Source organism: Balaenoptera ricei, chromosome 14, assembly GCF_028023285.1.
Source record: "Balaenoptera ricei isolate mBalRic1 chromosome 14, mBalRic1.hap2, whole genome shotgun sequence".
Lineage (NCBI taxonomy): Eukaryota > Metazoa > Chordata > Mammalia > Artiodactyla > Balaenopteridae > Balaenoptera > Balaenoptera ricei.
This window is the reverse complement of record NC_082652.1, coordinates 22311785-22328344: the sequence shown is the minus strand read 5'-3', so window position 1 is coordinate 22328344 and position 16560 is coordinate 22311785. Positions and strand designations below refer to the sequence as shown.

The 16560-nt window shown below is 49.9% G+C and overlaps 1 protein-coding gene across 6 annotated transcripts in view; it reads left to right on the top strand.

Moving 5' to 3' along the window:
- Positions 1–16438, top strand: part of EMID1 (EMI domain containing 1) — a 75295-nt gene extending 58857 nt beyond the window's left edge. The window contains exons 15-17 of one of the 6 annotated variants that reach the window (XR_009497246.1): positions 5852–5896; positions 7007–7102; positions 11270–11354. Coding sequence is in view for 5 of the 6 variants with exons in the window: in XM_059894280.1 (XP_059750263.1) it covers positions 5852–5896; positions 15600–15821 (267 nt within the window). In the remaining variant the exon portion in view is untranslated. Of the gene's footprint in view, positions 1–5851; positions 5897–7006; positions 7103–11269; positions 11355–12261; positions 12353–14755; positions 15531–15599 lie in introns of those variants that run through there. The other 5 variants (XM_059894281.1, XM_059894282.1, XM_059894279.1 and 2 more) reach the window with 5 other exon arrangements.
- The last annotated feature ends 122 nt before the right edge of the window (positions 16439–16560 follow it).

Here is a 16560-nt window from a genome sequence, read left to right as displayed (position 1 = left end):
GTATATATAAGAACATTGCAACTGTATAATTCACTCCCTTCTGTCCTTGTGCTATTGCCATCATATATTTTACTTCTGTATTTGTTATAAATCCTCAATACATTGTTGTTATTGCTTTAAACAGTTGACTTTTAAAGAAGTTTAAAAAACAAAGAAAAATAGTCTTTTACATCTCATGATGTATTTATCGTTTCTATACTCTTTATACCTTCCTGTAGATCCAGATTTTCATATCGTATCATCTCTCTTGAGCCTAAAGAACATCCTTTAGCCTTTTTTGTAGTGTGGGTCTGCTGACAACAAATCCTCACTGCTTTTGTTTATCTAAAACTGTATTTAACCTTAATTTTTGAAAGATATTTTCAGTGGATATAAAATGATAGGTTGGCAGTTTTATCCCCCTTTATTACTTTAAAGATGTTGTTCCGTGGTCCTCTGGCTTACGTAGACAATTACAATTTCTCATGAGAAACTGACTGTCATTCTTATTGTTTTTCCCCTGTACATAATATGTCTTTTTTTCCTTAGGCATTTAAGACTTTCTCTTTACCCTTGGTTTTCATCAGATTGATCATGATGTAGTTGGCTGTGATTTTCTTTGTGTTTATCCTGCTTTGGGTTGGCTGAGATTCCCGGATCTGTAAGGTTGCTGGGTTGTGTTTTTCGTTGGTTGTTTTGTTTAATGAATAAAATTCTTTTTTACAGCATTTTTTGAGTTCACAGCAAAATTGAGTAGAAAGTACAGAGAATTCTCATATACTCCCTGTCCCCACACGTGGATAGCCTACCCCACCATCGACATCTTACATCACAGTGGTGCATTTGATACAATTGATGAACCCACATTGTCATGTCATTATCCCCCAAAGTCCATAGTTTACATTAGGATTCATTCTTGGTGTTGTACATTCTATGGGTATTAATAGATGTATAATGACATGTATACACCATTGTAGTATCATATAGAATATTTCACTGCCCTAAAAATCCTCTGTGCTCTGCTTATTCATCCCTCTCTCCCTTCTAACCCCTGATCTTTTAACTGTCTCCACATTTTTGCTTTTTCCAGAATGTCATATAGCTGGAATAATACAGTATGCAGCCTTTTCAGATTGGCTTTTTTCACTTAGTAATACACATTTAAGGTTCCAGCGTGTCTCTTCATGGCTTGATAGCCCTTTTTTTTTTTTTTTTTTGGTTTGAATAATATTCCATGGTATGTACCACAGTTCATTTATCCATTCACCTACTGAAGGACATCTTGGTTGCTTCCAAGTTTTGGCAATAGTGAATAAAGCTGCTATAAACATCCAAGTGTAGGTCTTTATGTGGACATAACTTTTCAATTAATTTGGTTAAATACCAATGAGTGCAATTGCTGGATCATATGGTAAGAGTATGTTTAGTTTTATAAACTTTTTTGTAAGTTTTTGTAAGAAACTATGGTCACCATACTATATCTTAGATCCTTAGATTAGAAGTTAGTCATCTGGGAGTTCCCTGGCAGTCTAGTGGTTAGGACTTGGCACTTTCACTGCCCTGGGTTCAATCCCTGGTCAGGGAACTAAGATCCCTCAAGCTGCACGATGCAGCCAAAAGAAAAAAAAAAAAAGAGCTTAGTCATCTTATAACTGAAAGTTTGTACCCTTTTACCAACCTTTCTCCATTCCTTCCCTCCCCACAATCCAGTCCCTGGCAACCACCGTTCTACTGTTTCTCTGAGTTCAACTTTTCTTTTCTTTTCTTTTTTTTTCGCATTCCACATATAAGTGATACCACACGGTAGTTGTCTTTCTCTGTCTGGCTTATTTCACTTAGCATAATGCCCTCCAGATTCATCCATATGGTCACAAATGGCAGGATTTCCTTCTTTTTTAAGGCTGAATAATATTCCTGTGTGTGTGTGTGTGTGTGTGTGTGTGTGTGTGTGTGTAACCCACATAGTATTTATCTGTTCATCAATCAATGGACACAGGTTCTTTCCATATCTTGGCTATCATGAATAATGCTGCAATGAACATACGTCTTCAAGACAGTGATTTCCTTTCCTTTGGATAGATAACCAGAAGTGGGATTGCTGGATCATACAGTAGTTCTATTTTTAATTTCTTGAGGAATCTCCATACTGTTTTCCATAATGGCTGTACCAGTTTACATTTCCACCAGCAGTATACAAGTGTTCCCCTTTTTCCACATTCTCACCAGCATTTGTTATCTCTCATCTTTTTGATAACAGACATCCTAACAGGTATGAAGTGATAGCTCAAGTTGTGGTTTTGATTTGCATATTCCTGATGACTAGTGATGTTGAGCATCTTTTCACATACCTATTGGCCATTTGTACGTCTTCTTTGCAAAAATGTCTATTCAGGTCCTTAGCCCATTTTTTAATTGGCTTATTTGGGGGTTTTGCTATTGAGTTGTATAACTTCCTTATATATTTTGGATATTAACTCCTTATTGGACATGTGCATGTGGCTTGCAAATATCTCCTCCGATTTCATAGGTTGCCTTTTCATTTTGTTGATGGTTTCCTTTCCTGTGCAAAAGCTTTTTAAATTGGGTTGTTTGTTTTCTTCTTGTTGAATTTTAAGAGTTCTTTGTATATTTTGCATATACAGAGATACACCTTTGTACACCTTTATCAGATGTATCTTTTGCAAATATTTTCTCCAAGTCTATATATAACTTGTCTTCTAATTCTCTTGACATTCACTTTTGCAGAGCAGAAGTTTGTAATTTTAATGAAGTCCAGCTTATCAATGATTTCTTTCATGGATTGTGCTTCTGGAGTTGTATCTAAAAAGTCATCATCAAACCCAAGGTCATCAAGGTTTTCTTCTATGTTATCTTCTACGAATTTTATAGTTTTGCATTTTACATTTAGGTCTGTGATATATTTTGAGTTAATTTTTGTGAAGAATATGAGGTCTGTGTCTAGATTCATGTTTTTGCATTTATATGTCCAGTTGTTCCAGCATCATTTGTGGAAAAGACTACCTTTGCTCCATTGTATTGCCTTTGCTCCTTTGTCAAAGATCAGTCAAATATATTTATGTGGGTCTATTTCTGGGCTCTCTATTCTGTTCCATTAATCTATTTGACTGTTCTTTAGCCAATACCACACTGTCTTGACTAGTGTAGATTTATACTAAGTTTCCCTCTAAGCACTGCTTTCACTATCTCCCACAAATTTTGCTAAGTTGCATTTTTATTTTCATGTAGTTCAAAGTATTTTAAAATTTCTCTTGAGATTTGTTCTTTGGCCCATGTGTTATTTAGAAGTCTTTTGTTTAATCTCCAAGTATTGGAGGAGTTTCCGGTTATCTTTTTTTGTGAGGGGGGCTGTGCCTCGCGGCTTGTGGGATCTTAATTCCCCGACCCGGGATCGAACCCATGCCGCCTGCAATGGAAGCTTGGAGTCCTAACCACTGGACCGCCAGGGAATTCCCTCCAGTTATCTTTTTGTTAGGGATTTCTAGTTTAATTCCATTGTGGTCTAAGAGCATACATTGTATGATTTTTATTCTTTTTAATTTGTTGAGATATATTTTATGGGCCAGAATGTGGTCTATCTTGGTGAATGTTCCATGTGAGCTTGAGAAGAATGTGTAATCTGCTATTGTTGGATGAAGTGGTCTACAGATGTCAATTTTATCTGGTTGAGTAATGGCATTGGTGGATTCATCTATTTCTCTTTGCAGTTCTATCGGTTTGGGCCTCACATATTTTGATGCTCTGTTGTAAATTGCATACACATTAAGGATTGTTATGCTTTCATGGAGTGGTGACCCCTCTATATCCACGATAACTTTCCTTGCTCTGAAGTGTGCTCTGTCTGAAATTAATATAGCTACTCCCACCTTTGTTAAAAAGTTAATTTATTTTATTTTATTTTTGGCTGCATTGGGTCTTTGTTGCTGCGCGCGGGCTTTTCTCTAGATGTGGCGAGTGGGAGCTACTATTTGTTGTGGTGCGCAGGCTTCTCATTGCCGTGGCTTCTCTTGTTGCAGAGGACGGGCTCTAGGTGTGTGGGCTTCAGTATTTGTGGCACGTAGGCTCAGTAGTTGTGGCTCGCGGGCTCTAGAGCGCGGGCTCAGTAGTTGTGGCGCACAGGCTTAGTTGCTCCGCAGCATGTGGAATCTTCCTGGACCAGGGCTTGAACCCGTGTCCCCTGCATTGGCAGGTGGATTCTTAACCACTGCGCCACCAGGGAAGTCTGAGGCTCTGTTAATTTTTTAAAAAATCTTTCTTCTCTCTGTGCTTCACTTAGAATTATTGCATTGACCTGTCGTCAAGTTAATTGATTATTTCTTCTGTTATGGCACATCTTCAGTTAATCCCAGCTAATGAATTTTTTATTTCAAGTATTATCATTTTCATTTCCAGGATTTCCATTTGATTCTTTTTTCATAATTTTTGCATCCCTCCTGAAATTCCCCATCTCATCACCCATTGTATCAATTCCACTAGATTCTTTTATTTAAAAAAAAATTTTTTTTTTAAAAAGCTGGTATATTAACTCTGCTCTTTTTTTTTTAAATTTTAATTAATTAATTTATTTATTTATGGCTGTGTTGGGTCTTCGTTTCTGTGCGAGGGCTTTCTCTAGCTGCGGCAAGCGGGGGCCACTCTTCATCGCGGTGCACGGACCTCTCACTATCGTGGCCTCTCTTGTTGCGGAGCACAGGCTCCAGACGCGCAGGCTCAGTAATTGTGGCTCACGGGCCCAGCTGTTCCGCGGCATGTGGGATCTTCCCAGACCAGGGCTCGAACCCGTGTCCCCTGCATTGGCAGGCAGATTCTCAACCACTGCGCCACCAGGGAAGCCCTAAATTTTTTTATTTTTGGCTGTGTTGGGTCTTAGTTGTGGCAGGCGGGATCTTTACTGAGGCACGCGGGATCTTTTGTTGCGGCACACGGGCTCTTCACTGCGGCACGCATGATTCTCTCTAGTTGTGGCGTGCGGGTTTTCTCTTCTCTAGTTGTGGCATGCCGCCTCTGGGGTGCATGGGCTCTGTAGTTTGCGGCACGCAGGCTCTCTAGTTGAGCAGCGCGAGCTCAGTAGTTGTGGCGTGCAGGCTTAGTTGCCCCACATCCCCTGCATTGGAGGGTGGATTCTTTACCACTGGACCACCAGGGAAGTCCCTCCACTATATCCTTTAACGTAGTTGTCACCGATATTTTAATCTCCATGTCTGGTAATTCCAGTACCTGGGTTGGCTATGGATCTGTTTCTACTGACTGATTTTTCTTTTACATATGGGTCACATTTTTCCATTTCTTCACATGTCTAATAATTTTGTATTGCATCCTGAACAATATAGACAATATAGTGAAGACAGTCTTCCTCTGAAGAGTGTTGAGTTTTGCTCTACGGTGTGGCTCCAACTCAGCTTTGTGACTTTAGGATGGGCAGTTCACGGACCATCCAAGGATTAGAGTGGAGTATTTATACAGATTTTGCTCCCTTACTGTGGCTCCCTGCTTTCCAGCATTTCCCCTCAATTTCCTCCTTCTTTGGCAGTCTTGACCCCAACCTCTGACTCCTCAGGCCAATAAGACTAAAGATTCTTGCTTGAGCTGTTTGCCAGGCAGAGGCGGCTGGGATGAGCCCTCAGAGGAAAAGCCATAAATATACTGATGTTACCCAGTGCGGTTCCCTTCTTTCTAAGGTCAGATATCCTTCAGTTACTGGCTGCTCTTTATCACTTTCCATTGCCTTCAAACAGTTGTTTTTTTGCATTTTTATCTCGCCCAAACGAGCTACTCTCTGTCTCATCCTTGCTCAGCCTCTCTTCCTCTCTCCATCCTCGCCTCTCTCACTGGTCCTACCTCTCTCTCCTTGCAGGGAGAACCTGGCCCCAAAGGAGACCCTGGTGAGAAGAGCCACTGGGTAAGCTCTAGCCCAGCACTGACCTCCCACTGCCCCCCCGCCCTGGACACTCAGGAGATTATTTGGGGGTGGGGGCACCCCATCCAAATCCCCTTTGCAACCTGGTCTCCAAGTGGGGAGCCTTGCCAGTTCTCAGCCCCAGCGTCCTCCCCAACCCTGTCCCTCCCCAGTGGGCAGGGCCAGCCTTATCAGCAGACCCTACATTCTCTGTCTCTGTCTTTATCCCTATCTCTGCCTTCCTTCTGTGGCCTTTCCAGGCCAGGGTGACCCTGCCAGTTCCTCCTGGGCAGTTTGGGCTGACCCAGTCCAGACTGCATCCCCTGCCTCCATAGCCCCCTCCCAGCAAGGGCTTTGGCTTCTGCTCCCCTGTCTGCAAAAGAAAGGGAAGCATGAAAACAATATCCACACAGAAGAACGGGACAGGAGGCCTTAGGAGAGCCATGAAGCAGGGGAAGGGAGGTGTAGAAACGCTGAGGTACACAGGAGCGCTTCGGTAAAAGGGACAGGGCACTAGACACCACCATACACATGTGAATCACAGGAAGGGAGACCTGGAAACCACCATGGACACATTGTACATGGTAAATGAGGTCAGGGGACCTAGATCCATTGTACCCAAAAGACCTATAATTAACATGAGGTCCCAGACACCATCACATACACAGGAGACCCATGAGGAGTGGGAGGAGAGGCCTAGAAACTGCCATACGCACCAGAGAACCATGGAAAATGAGATGGGGGATCTAGAAACCACTGTACACAAAGGAAGCCCATGAAGACTGGGACGGGAGGCCTAGAAACTGTCACATACACAGCAGACATAGAATAAATGGGAAAGGGGACCTAGAAACCACATGTGGAATCCTAGAACCTTCACAATCATGAGAGAGACTTGCAGTGAATGAATTTCAGGGCCTAGAAATCACCCACCCAGGAGACATGGGGGGAGGACTAAAAGCCCCATGGTGCAGGGACCTGGAAACCATCACTGACATAGGAGACATTTGGAAAACTGGATGGGCTGGGGGTAGACAGGAGAGGCAACTGGGGAGTTCTTTTGGAGGCTGGTATTGTGCCTCCCTCCCTCCTCCACCCCTCTCCCTGGTGCAGTCTGGCTGGGACGCCCTACTTCCTGGCATGCATTAGTTAATGAAGACATGGGAAGCACCCAGCGCCTGCCCTGCCCTCTCTGCTCCTGATTGTGGGGTCAGTGATGGATACAGCCGTGGGAGCCCCCCACCCTGCACGAGCCCTCCCGCATGTCTTTCCTTGACTTCTGGGGTCCTGCTACCTCTCTGGCAAGCCTCTCCCGGCCCCTCACTGCCACCCCACTCCCTTACCCACCCTCTACCCCCTAGTGGCTCCAGAGCCTCTTAAGCATACTGCCTGCTTGGGTGTGAGCTGGGCTGGGGGTCAGCTAGACCTATGTGATCCCAGCCCTCTGCCTCCTCTAGGCCCCTTCACTGACCTCTCCCAGAGACCTTTCGTTTGGAAACACATTTTTCACCCAGCCCAGAGGAGGTGGGAGAGGTGGGATGAAGGCTGAATTAGGCTGGGCAGCCCCATCCCTATATGGGGGTCCCAACAGGAGAACAGATGCCTGAACTCTCCCAGAACAGACTTCAAACTCAGGACCACCTGTGGGAGGGCCCCCCCCCCCAAGAGGTAGCAGGGCCCCTGCCCATCCACCTGCTTTCCCCTCACCCACCTGCACTTCTGCCCCTGCTTGCCGCCTGCCTGGGAGGGGACCCGCTGGGCTGGGGGCTGCATGAGGCTTTGGGGGCTGGGGGACCAGCTCTGTTGGGGGCAGGTGGGGATGAGGTCTGTGTGGGAAAGAGGCCTGAGGGCTCCTATACACACTCCACCTACCAACCCCCACTTAGTGAAGCTTTTGGAGCCACTGACCTGGCTGTGGCTCAGCATTGACACCCAGTGGTCATGAAGATGCACTGCAGGCACTGCCTGGGAGTGACGGGGCTCAGCTGGCCCATCTAGACCAAAGCTCATACCCCTTATTCAGACAGGAAAAACTGAGGCCCAGCTCCACAGAGTGAATTGTTGGCAGAGCTTGAACTGAAGCCCAGGCTTTTCAGCTCCCAGGACTGAGGGAGCCAGCTAACTTTCCCCAAGCGCCTCCTTGGTGGGTGCCAGGCCCCAGGCTGGGCACTGTGGACATAGATGTGATTTGGACACAGTCCCCATCCTCAGGGTGGTCACAGTGGGGTGGGGGGAAACAGACCAGTAACCAGCAGTGACAGGACAGCGGGAGCTCAGCTATGATTGTGGAGGGGTGGATTTAGCATCTTCTTGGATAAGGAGACCCAGGCTGAAGCCTGGCAAGGGGTGTTCACGCAGAGGAGAGGAAACATCACATGCAAAGGCCCTGGGGCACCCTGGGGCCCAGGGTGTTTGAGGAGCTGCAAATACTTGGAGTGACAGAGTGTGACAGGCAAGGAGTGAGACAGAGGTCATAGAGGCTTTTAGGACTTAAGAGGCCATGCTGAGGAATTTGAACTTTGTTCTATGGGCAGTGGGGAGTCATTGAAATATTTATAAGTAGGGAAGTGACATGGTCAGATTTTTGTTTGCAAAAGATCCCTCTGATTGCCATGTGGAGAAAGGATGGGAGAAGGGAGCAGAAAGAGAGACTAGACAGGAGGCTGTCCTGGTCACCCTGGCAAGAGGCTGTGGGGGCCGGAACTGGAAGGGGGACAGTGAAGAGGGACAGATGTCAGTGGAGCTGAGAGACACTTGGGTACTTGTCTGGCTGTGGAGAGGGGAGCGAGAAGTTAAGGGAGACGTTTACAATAGTAAAAGAGAGAAGAGAGCCAGGAGAAGCTGGCCTGCTGAGTTTTCTCCATGGAGAATGGGGAATGTCTACGTGACAGCTGAGTGGGGGTGTCCAACAGGCCCTGGACACTCAGGCCAGGATTGGAGGGCACTGGGACGTCATCGGTGCAAACAGCAGGCCACCCACCCAGAATATTTTTTTGGCATTTTCCCCCATATTTTTGCTTTGAAAATTTTCAAATATATAGAAAATTTGGTACAATGACTATCCTTGTACCCTTCTTCTAGACTGACCAATTATTAGTATTTTGCTGCTTTTGTTCTTTCGCTCTTTATATATCTATAGATCTTTTTTTTTTTAATTAATTAATTAATTAATTAATTAATTTATGGCTGTGTTGGGTCTTCGTTTCTGTGCGAGGGCTTTCTCCAGTTGCGGCAAGCGGGGGCAGCTCTTCATCGCCGTGCGCGGGCCTCTCACTATCGCGGCCTCTCTTGTTGCGGAGCACAGGCTCCAGACACGCAGGCTCAGTAATTGTGGCTCACGGGCCGAGTTGCTCCGCGGCATGTGGGATCTTCCCAGACCAGGGCTTGAACCCGTGTCCCCTGCATTGGCAGGCAGATTCTCAACCACTGCGCCACCAGGGAAGTCCTATAGATCTTTTTTTTTCTAATCCATTTGAAAGTAAGTTGCAGACCTCATCCACATCTCCCCTAACACATCAGCATGTGTCTTGAAAGAATATGGACATTCTCCCAAAGAGCCACAGTAACACTGTCACACCTGAGAAAGGTGACATTAATTCAGTGAAATGATGCCACTTAATATACAGCTTATATATAAATTTTACCCATTGTCCCCAAAATGCCTTTTGTAGCTGGTTTAAAAAAAAAAAAGAAAACAAGATCAATCAAGATTCATGTGTTGCATTTGGTTGTCACGTCTCTAGGTTCTTTTAATCTAAAATAGGCCCCCTGCCCTTTTCTTCTTTCTCTTGACTTTGTCATTTTGTGACTGTCCCACTGTCTAGATTTGTCTGACTGTTCCCTCGTGATGAGATGCAGGTTAAATACCCTTGGCAGGTGCACTAACTGGGGATGTAGTGCCCTCTTATTGCGTCTCATCAGGAGGCTCATGACATCAGCTTGTCCCATTGTTGATGCTGGCAGTGGCTTAATGTAATTTTTGAAGGTCATCCATGTTTAGATGGGTGTAATACTTGAAGAGAGATTACTTTAGTGTGACCCAGTGACCCCCAGGCCCAATGGCCAGTCAGTGGCCCCATCCATGTGATGTGGACAGGACAGCCAGATCATAAGGGACAGTCTCAGCATGGCCACAGTGGGCTTGCTCAGAACAGACATGTTGGGAGGACTCTTGATTGTTAGATGTTTTTGTGGGAACAGCTTCCTTGAAGGTAGTAATTGTACCAAGATGCATATTATACCTCATCCCTTCATTTAATCTGTACTAAGTAAAGCACTCTGAGAGAGACTCCCAGATGTGTCAGGGCTGGAATATTTCTGTTGCTGTCCCGGTGCTCTGTCAGAATTACGATATCTACATTCCGGAAATAGCTTTAGTCTGGACTCGGAAAGAGGAAGGAGTGAGGGAGTGTGGAGTTTTGGCAAGACCATGGACCCTATGCTGGGGGAGGAAAGGACAGACAGACAGACACTGGGAAGAAGTGAAGGCGAGGGCCAGCTGGCGGTCCCTGGCCAACACCGGCACCACTTGAGACAGGAGACCCCAGAGCAGGGAGGCCTAGGGGAGGGGTCTGAGGGCCGCTGCCGCATCCCCGGGGCCTGGGTGCTGGAGACTCAGCTGAGAAGAGAGGGCGGGGCTGAGGGCTGGGCTCCGGGATGTGCAGCATATGGACCTGGAGTAGTCAGAGCCCAGGGAGGGATGGGCTCAGAAGGGCTGGGGCGGGGGCACCTGGGCCTGAACTTCAGCTTTGCCGGCATTTTAAGCCTGGCTTCCCAACAGCGATGCCACACAAACATTTTCTGATTTTACTCTTACATGTTCATTTGGACATGAGTGGGAAGGATATCGGTAAGTAGCCTGATCCCACCAATGGAGTTAATTAGGGTGAGACAAATACAGTATTTAAGGCAAAACTGACTCAGTTTAAAGACTGTTAAGTAAAGAAGAGTACAAGTGGCCCAGGGATGTGGCAGGAATCATGCAGATGATGTGAGAACAACTGGTTTCAGGCAACAGAGATGGAGGAGGGGCCGGGGCTCTGCGGCAACCTCTGGGCAGGTTCTGTGGCAGGCTCTGGGACAGCAGTGCCGCCCCTGCAGACTGGCCTCTCCCCGCCCCCAGTGCAGCAGGATTTGCAGTGGTGTGAGGAAAGAGCAGCCAGCTGGGTGGGATCCTACTGAGGAGGTTGCTTCCGCCTGCCTTGTCCCCCTCCCATCCTCTCCTGGTCTTGTCCTGGCTGTCCGTGGGCCCTGGGCTGTGGCAGGTGGTGTGGAGCTGCAGGTGCATGTCCAGGGTGGGGCATGGGCCTCCAACAAGCTTTGCAGGGCCCCCTCCCCTGCCCCCTTCACGGCTGCATCTGTCTCTTTCCTCCACAGGGGGAGGGGTTGCACCAACTACGCGAGGCTTTGAAGATTTTAGCTGAGAGGGTTTTAATCTTGGAAACAATGATTGGGCTCTATGGTGAGTAGAGACAGACAGACGGACAGACAGCCCAGCCCCCGCCTGCCAGGCTTCCCCAGGCCCTCCAGGGTGGAGCTGCCTGGGTCCAGTCAAGAGGCTGGATAAGGTACCTGCCCTTCTCCAGGTGGGGACCTGAAAGGTCAAGACCACCCATCTCTCACTGACTGGTCCCTTGTCCACAGGTGAAGGGGGTGGCCCTAGAAACCCAGGCCCCCACCCCTGTGGTAAGACCTGGGGCTCCAGACATTGTGGGTAATGTGGTTTCCAGGCCTGCAGGGGAACCAGAGGTGACAGATTTCGAGTCTGAAAGGAATTATGGGCAATGGAGCCAAACTCCAGAGCTGCAGGGGATTGTGGGTAACAGAGCCAGACTGCAACAGTGCAGGGGGTTGTGGGTAATAACGTCAGAGCCCAGGCCCCCAGGAGGATTATGGGTAATGAATCCAGACCCCAGTCAGGCCTCAGCTCAAGAGAAATTGTGGGGAACAGAGCCAGTCTGCAGGCCCACAGGACAACAGGTCATGGGGCTAGACTCCAGAAGTGCAGGGGACTGTGGGTGACAGAGCCAGGCTCAGGTCCCAGGGGACTCTGGGTAATGTACCACCCACCAGTTCTGACCCCAGAGGCTCTCACTGGGCAGGCCATCCTGGCCCCAGGGTCCCCCTTTAGTGGCCTGAGAGACCCTCCCCCAGGCATTCACCCACTAGTTCTCCACCTATCTGGTCACTTGAGGAGCCAAGCGAGTCCCGTCCCCACTTAGAAGGAGCAGCCAAGGTCCCAACAGAGACTCACGCCCAGGCTCCTGCCCGGAAGCCAGCGGGAACTGGCCCCACCCCCCTCCCTCGGTGCCCAGCCCAGCCCCCGGAGGCCGGACACGCACCGTCTGCTCTTCTCGATCTCCCATCAGGCTCCTAGCTTACAGAGCTTCCTGCAGCAGCAGGCTCAGCTGGAGCTCCTGGCCAGACGGGTCACCCTGCTGGAAGCCATCATCTGGCCAGGTAACGGCAGGGTGGGCAGGCAGGGGCAGCCCCTGCCAGGAAGGGCCTGGGAAGGGCCTGGGGACACAGAAGGCGCCTCCCAATACTGGATCCAGACTAGCAGACAGCCACTCTTCGGCCCTTCCATCCGGCCAGCAGACGGTGTCTGGCACAGAGGAGGTTCTGGTAACTAGTTCTTGAGTGAATGAGCACCTGCTCTGTGCCAGGTACCTCGCTGGCACAGGCTCCAACAGATAAGACAGACAGGGTCCTGCTGTCATGGAGCTTAGGGTGCTGGGGGGAAGCCCTGGAACTGGGCGTTAAACCTAGGGTGATGAATACCACAGTGGAGTGAATACAGGTGGCTACCAAAGCCCACAAGTGCTCCTGATGCAGGCTGGGGGGTGGCAGAGGGCATCTCAGGAGGGCTTCCTGGAGGAGGAGGCGTCTAAGTGGAGACCTGAAAGGCAAGGATTGGGGGCAAGTGAACAGGCAGAGGAACAGCATGGACAAAAGCCAGGAGACCAGAGAGAACCTAGAGGGACAGTTCCGTGAGGTTGCTGAGGGTGAGAACAGAGGCTAGAAGATCTGGCAGGGCCCCGTTTGAGAAGGTCCTCCAAGGTAGGTCAGGGAGGCATGGAAGGAGGTTAGACACCACCTGGCTGTCACAGTGGTCCTAAGGAGGTCTCTCCACATTAAACTGGAGCCTGTGGCTGGCCCTGGAGAGAGTCAGGGATTGGCCACCCTGTTCCTCATCTACCCGTGAAGAGGCCCCAGCCCTTCTCCCAGCTGCCCCATCTCTCAGCCCAGTCCTAGCGCATCAGTGCACACAGCCTCAGACATCATGTCCAACCTCCCATCTATTTTATAGATGGGGAAATTTGAGGCCCCCAGCAGGAAGAAGAGCTAAGGTTAGAGCCAAGCCTCCCTCATTTGGCAAAACTGTAGGGCACACCTACTGCAGGCTGGGTCTGAGGCAGATCTCAGGGTACCCGCCTTGGGGAGCTGCCCATCGGGTGGTGGGCAATCCTCAGCATCTGTAGAGATGAGGGCCATTGGGTACAGGAGCACCAAAGGATGTGTGTGAGGAGAAGCCTTCCTGGAAGATGGGACCCTTGCATTAGTCATGGAAGGTCCCTACAAGTGTGCCAGGAGGAAGAGGTGGGAGGACAGCCCCCGTGGGGACAAAGGCCTAGAGATAGGAAGGTGTGTGGGTTCTGCTTCCAAAGCTGCTCTCGCCATGCCCCAGGGCTTCCCCAACTTCTGAAAATTCAGACCATCTCCCAGACCTCCTCCCCTCTCCCAGAGGAAGGACCAAGGACCAAATCCCAGGCGCTCAGCTCCTTGTCAGGTGTCCCCCGATTCCCCTCTCAGGAGGATTGGGAGGGGAGTCAGAAGGGACACACTGTGGCCTTGGATCTGTGCTCTGCCCCCCTCAGCCGGCTCTGTCGCCAGCAGCCCAGGGAGGAAGTGCCAGGCACCTGGCAGTGTGGCCAGGAGGAGGGGAGTAGAGGAGATGGAGCCTTCCCCATTGGCCCATCATACACAGCAGGTGCTAACAAAAGACCCCGATGGGGCTCATGTTTAGATTATAATCAATAATGATGATAATAGTAACAGCTGTCATACATCCAGTCTACCTGGGCCGGGAAATTTACATCCATCATCTCCAGTCCTTGCAACAAGCTTTCTAGGTTGGCGATACTGTGCCCACTTCACAGATGAAGAAACACAGGTTCAGAGGGCTCGTGTGACTCCCCCAGGACATAGGGATAGTAGTGGTGAGGCCAGGGGTCCGCCCTAGGTCGGGCCTCTAAAGCGCTAGCTCTTTGGGCTCCATCGGCAAAGGTTCCCTGACCCCTCTGCTTTGCTAGGCACTGAGTGGGGCCCGGGGGAAACCAAGGCCCTGAATCTGATCATGTCAGAACAGCATCTCATGACTGACTCACAGTGACCAGACCTGCAGGAGCCCTGGGTTGAAAACACACCAACCTAGTGACCATAATAATCCAACATTTACTGTGAAAACCACTTTCCACTCTTGGTCACATTGAACACTCTGCAAGGGTGTGACAACAGGAGTGTCATCCCCACATTCCAGATGAGGCTTAAAGGTTCTGGGACTTGCCCAAGGCCACATAACTGGGACATGGTGGGGCCAGGACTTGGCCTGAGCTGATGTTGGAACCTGAGCTTTGAGCTACCCTCCTCCTATGCTCCCTGTTTTAGGGCATGAAATGTTCCTTGACTGTGATTGCAGATACCTGTCTGCCCCAAGGGCCCCATATCTCAGCCCAGAGGTGCATGGGACACAGGGTCAGAGCGCTAGACAGTTATGAGTATGAGGGTATAGCTCCCTCCCTGGCATTGCCTTCAGTGGGAAGCTGGTGCTCACCAGAGTCAAAGTGTCTCTCCTGTGAACAGGGTTTCGAAGGCTCAGCCAAGTCCTCCATCCTGGGGCCCTCCCCCTGGAAAAACAACCCATCCTTCTGAGCTGCCTAACCCCTCATTTAACTTTGAGAGGGACTGAGGTGATAGTTACATAAGGCTTCCTGGAAGAGGTAGGTCCTGATCTGCGTTTTGAAGGTTGAGTAGTTTTCCAGGTGGGAAGAATGCCAATTAACCGGTTTTACTCTTGGGGGCCAGCTTATTTGCAGGTTGGGGCATAATCTCACCATAGCCAAATCGGAACTGACTTCAGTAATTACTGGAGTTGGCCAGGGCCTCTGTATCTGGAACTGTCCCCCTGGTTTTAGAGATGAGACAACTGAGGCTCTGACAGAGGTCCAAAGCCACACAGTAGGTCAGTGGCAGAGCCTGGCCTTCCTAAACCCTTCCCCACTACAGGTGGCCTAACCTGAGGAGAGAGGAAGAGTGAGGCTGATGCCTGGCCTTAGTTTACCCAGCTCTGAAATGGGAATGATTCAGGGCACACCTCCGCTCCAAGATACGTTAACGAAAAAAAGAGCTATACTGTTTATGGAGCATCTACTACATGCTAAGCATTTCAGAAACATGGTGGGTTCACTGATCCCCACTTGACAGAGAAAATCAAATAGAGGCCCTGAGTGTTCTAGCTGGGTTAGGGGCTAATAACTCCTGGGGGTAGGGGCACTAACCAGCTTTGCAGACCTCCTTCTTTTCACACACCTCTGCCTCTCAGACTCGGGCAGAGAGCCCCACCCCCCCCCACCCCCCAGAGGGCCAAGGGAAGGTGGGCACCTCACACAGACATCACTAACCCGGCCTCTTTCCTTCCCTCCCGCAGAACCAGAGGGGTCAGGGGCAGACCCTGCCGGCACGGGCACCCCCAGCCTCCTGCGGGGCAAGAGGGGAGGACACGCCACCAGCTACCGGATTGTGGCCCCCAGGAGCCGAAACGAGAGAGACTGAGTGTGGTGGTGGCCCCTTGGGGAGGGCCAGGCCAGGCTTCCCTTCCCAGCCTGGACTTGGCCAGCTGCCTCCAAGGTCCGCCATCCGTATTTATTAATATCCTCAGGGTCCCTTCTGCCACCTAGGCCTTTGGGGTGGGCATGTCTTGGTCCTGGCACCCCATGCGCATCTGCCTCCTATGAGGCTGAGCAGGGACTGGAGCCTGACAGGGAGGTGTGGTCCAGGCAAGAGGTGAGGCCTTGCTCAGGGCCCTGGGCCTCAGTTTCCCTCTGTGAAATGGGGTGATGCAGGCCTGTGGGGAGGGGCGGCAGGTTTGGAGCTTCTGTCTTCTCATGAACTGCCCGGCCATCCAGGCCCCAAGCAACAGAGGGAGTTGGAAGCTGGGGCTCTGCCCGGCCCTCAGCACACCCAGGGATGATGAGAGCGGGCAGTCTCACCTCCCCACTCCCCAGCCAAACCTGGGGGCCCACCTGTATCCCTTGTCTCCTTGTTTTCTGGTGCTGGGTTCCTGGCCCTGAGGTCAAGCTACCTGATCTGACTGGACATTCAGGGCTCCTTGTCTCAGTTCTGACCCCTGAACCCTCAGTCCTTCTCATGTCCCAGGCGGAGGGGGCATGGAGAGGGAGGGGCCACCTGCTCCCACAACGGCTTGTGACAGACACCAGGAGGTAGATGTGTATCAGCCAATAAAGGCACCCAGCCTCATTGCCCACCGGCCTGGTCTCAGTGTGTGCTTAGACGAGGGGCAGCCGGGCAGGGCCAGCAGCCTCTCTTCTCAGTGGCCTTCACTGTCCACCTGCAAAGCACGACTGTGAGGCCAGGGCTCCCCTGGCCAT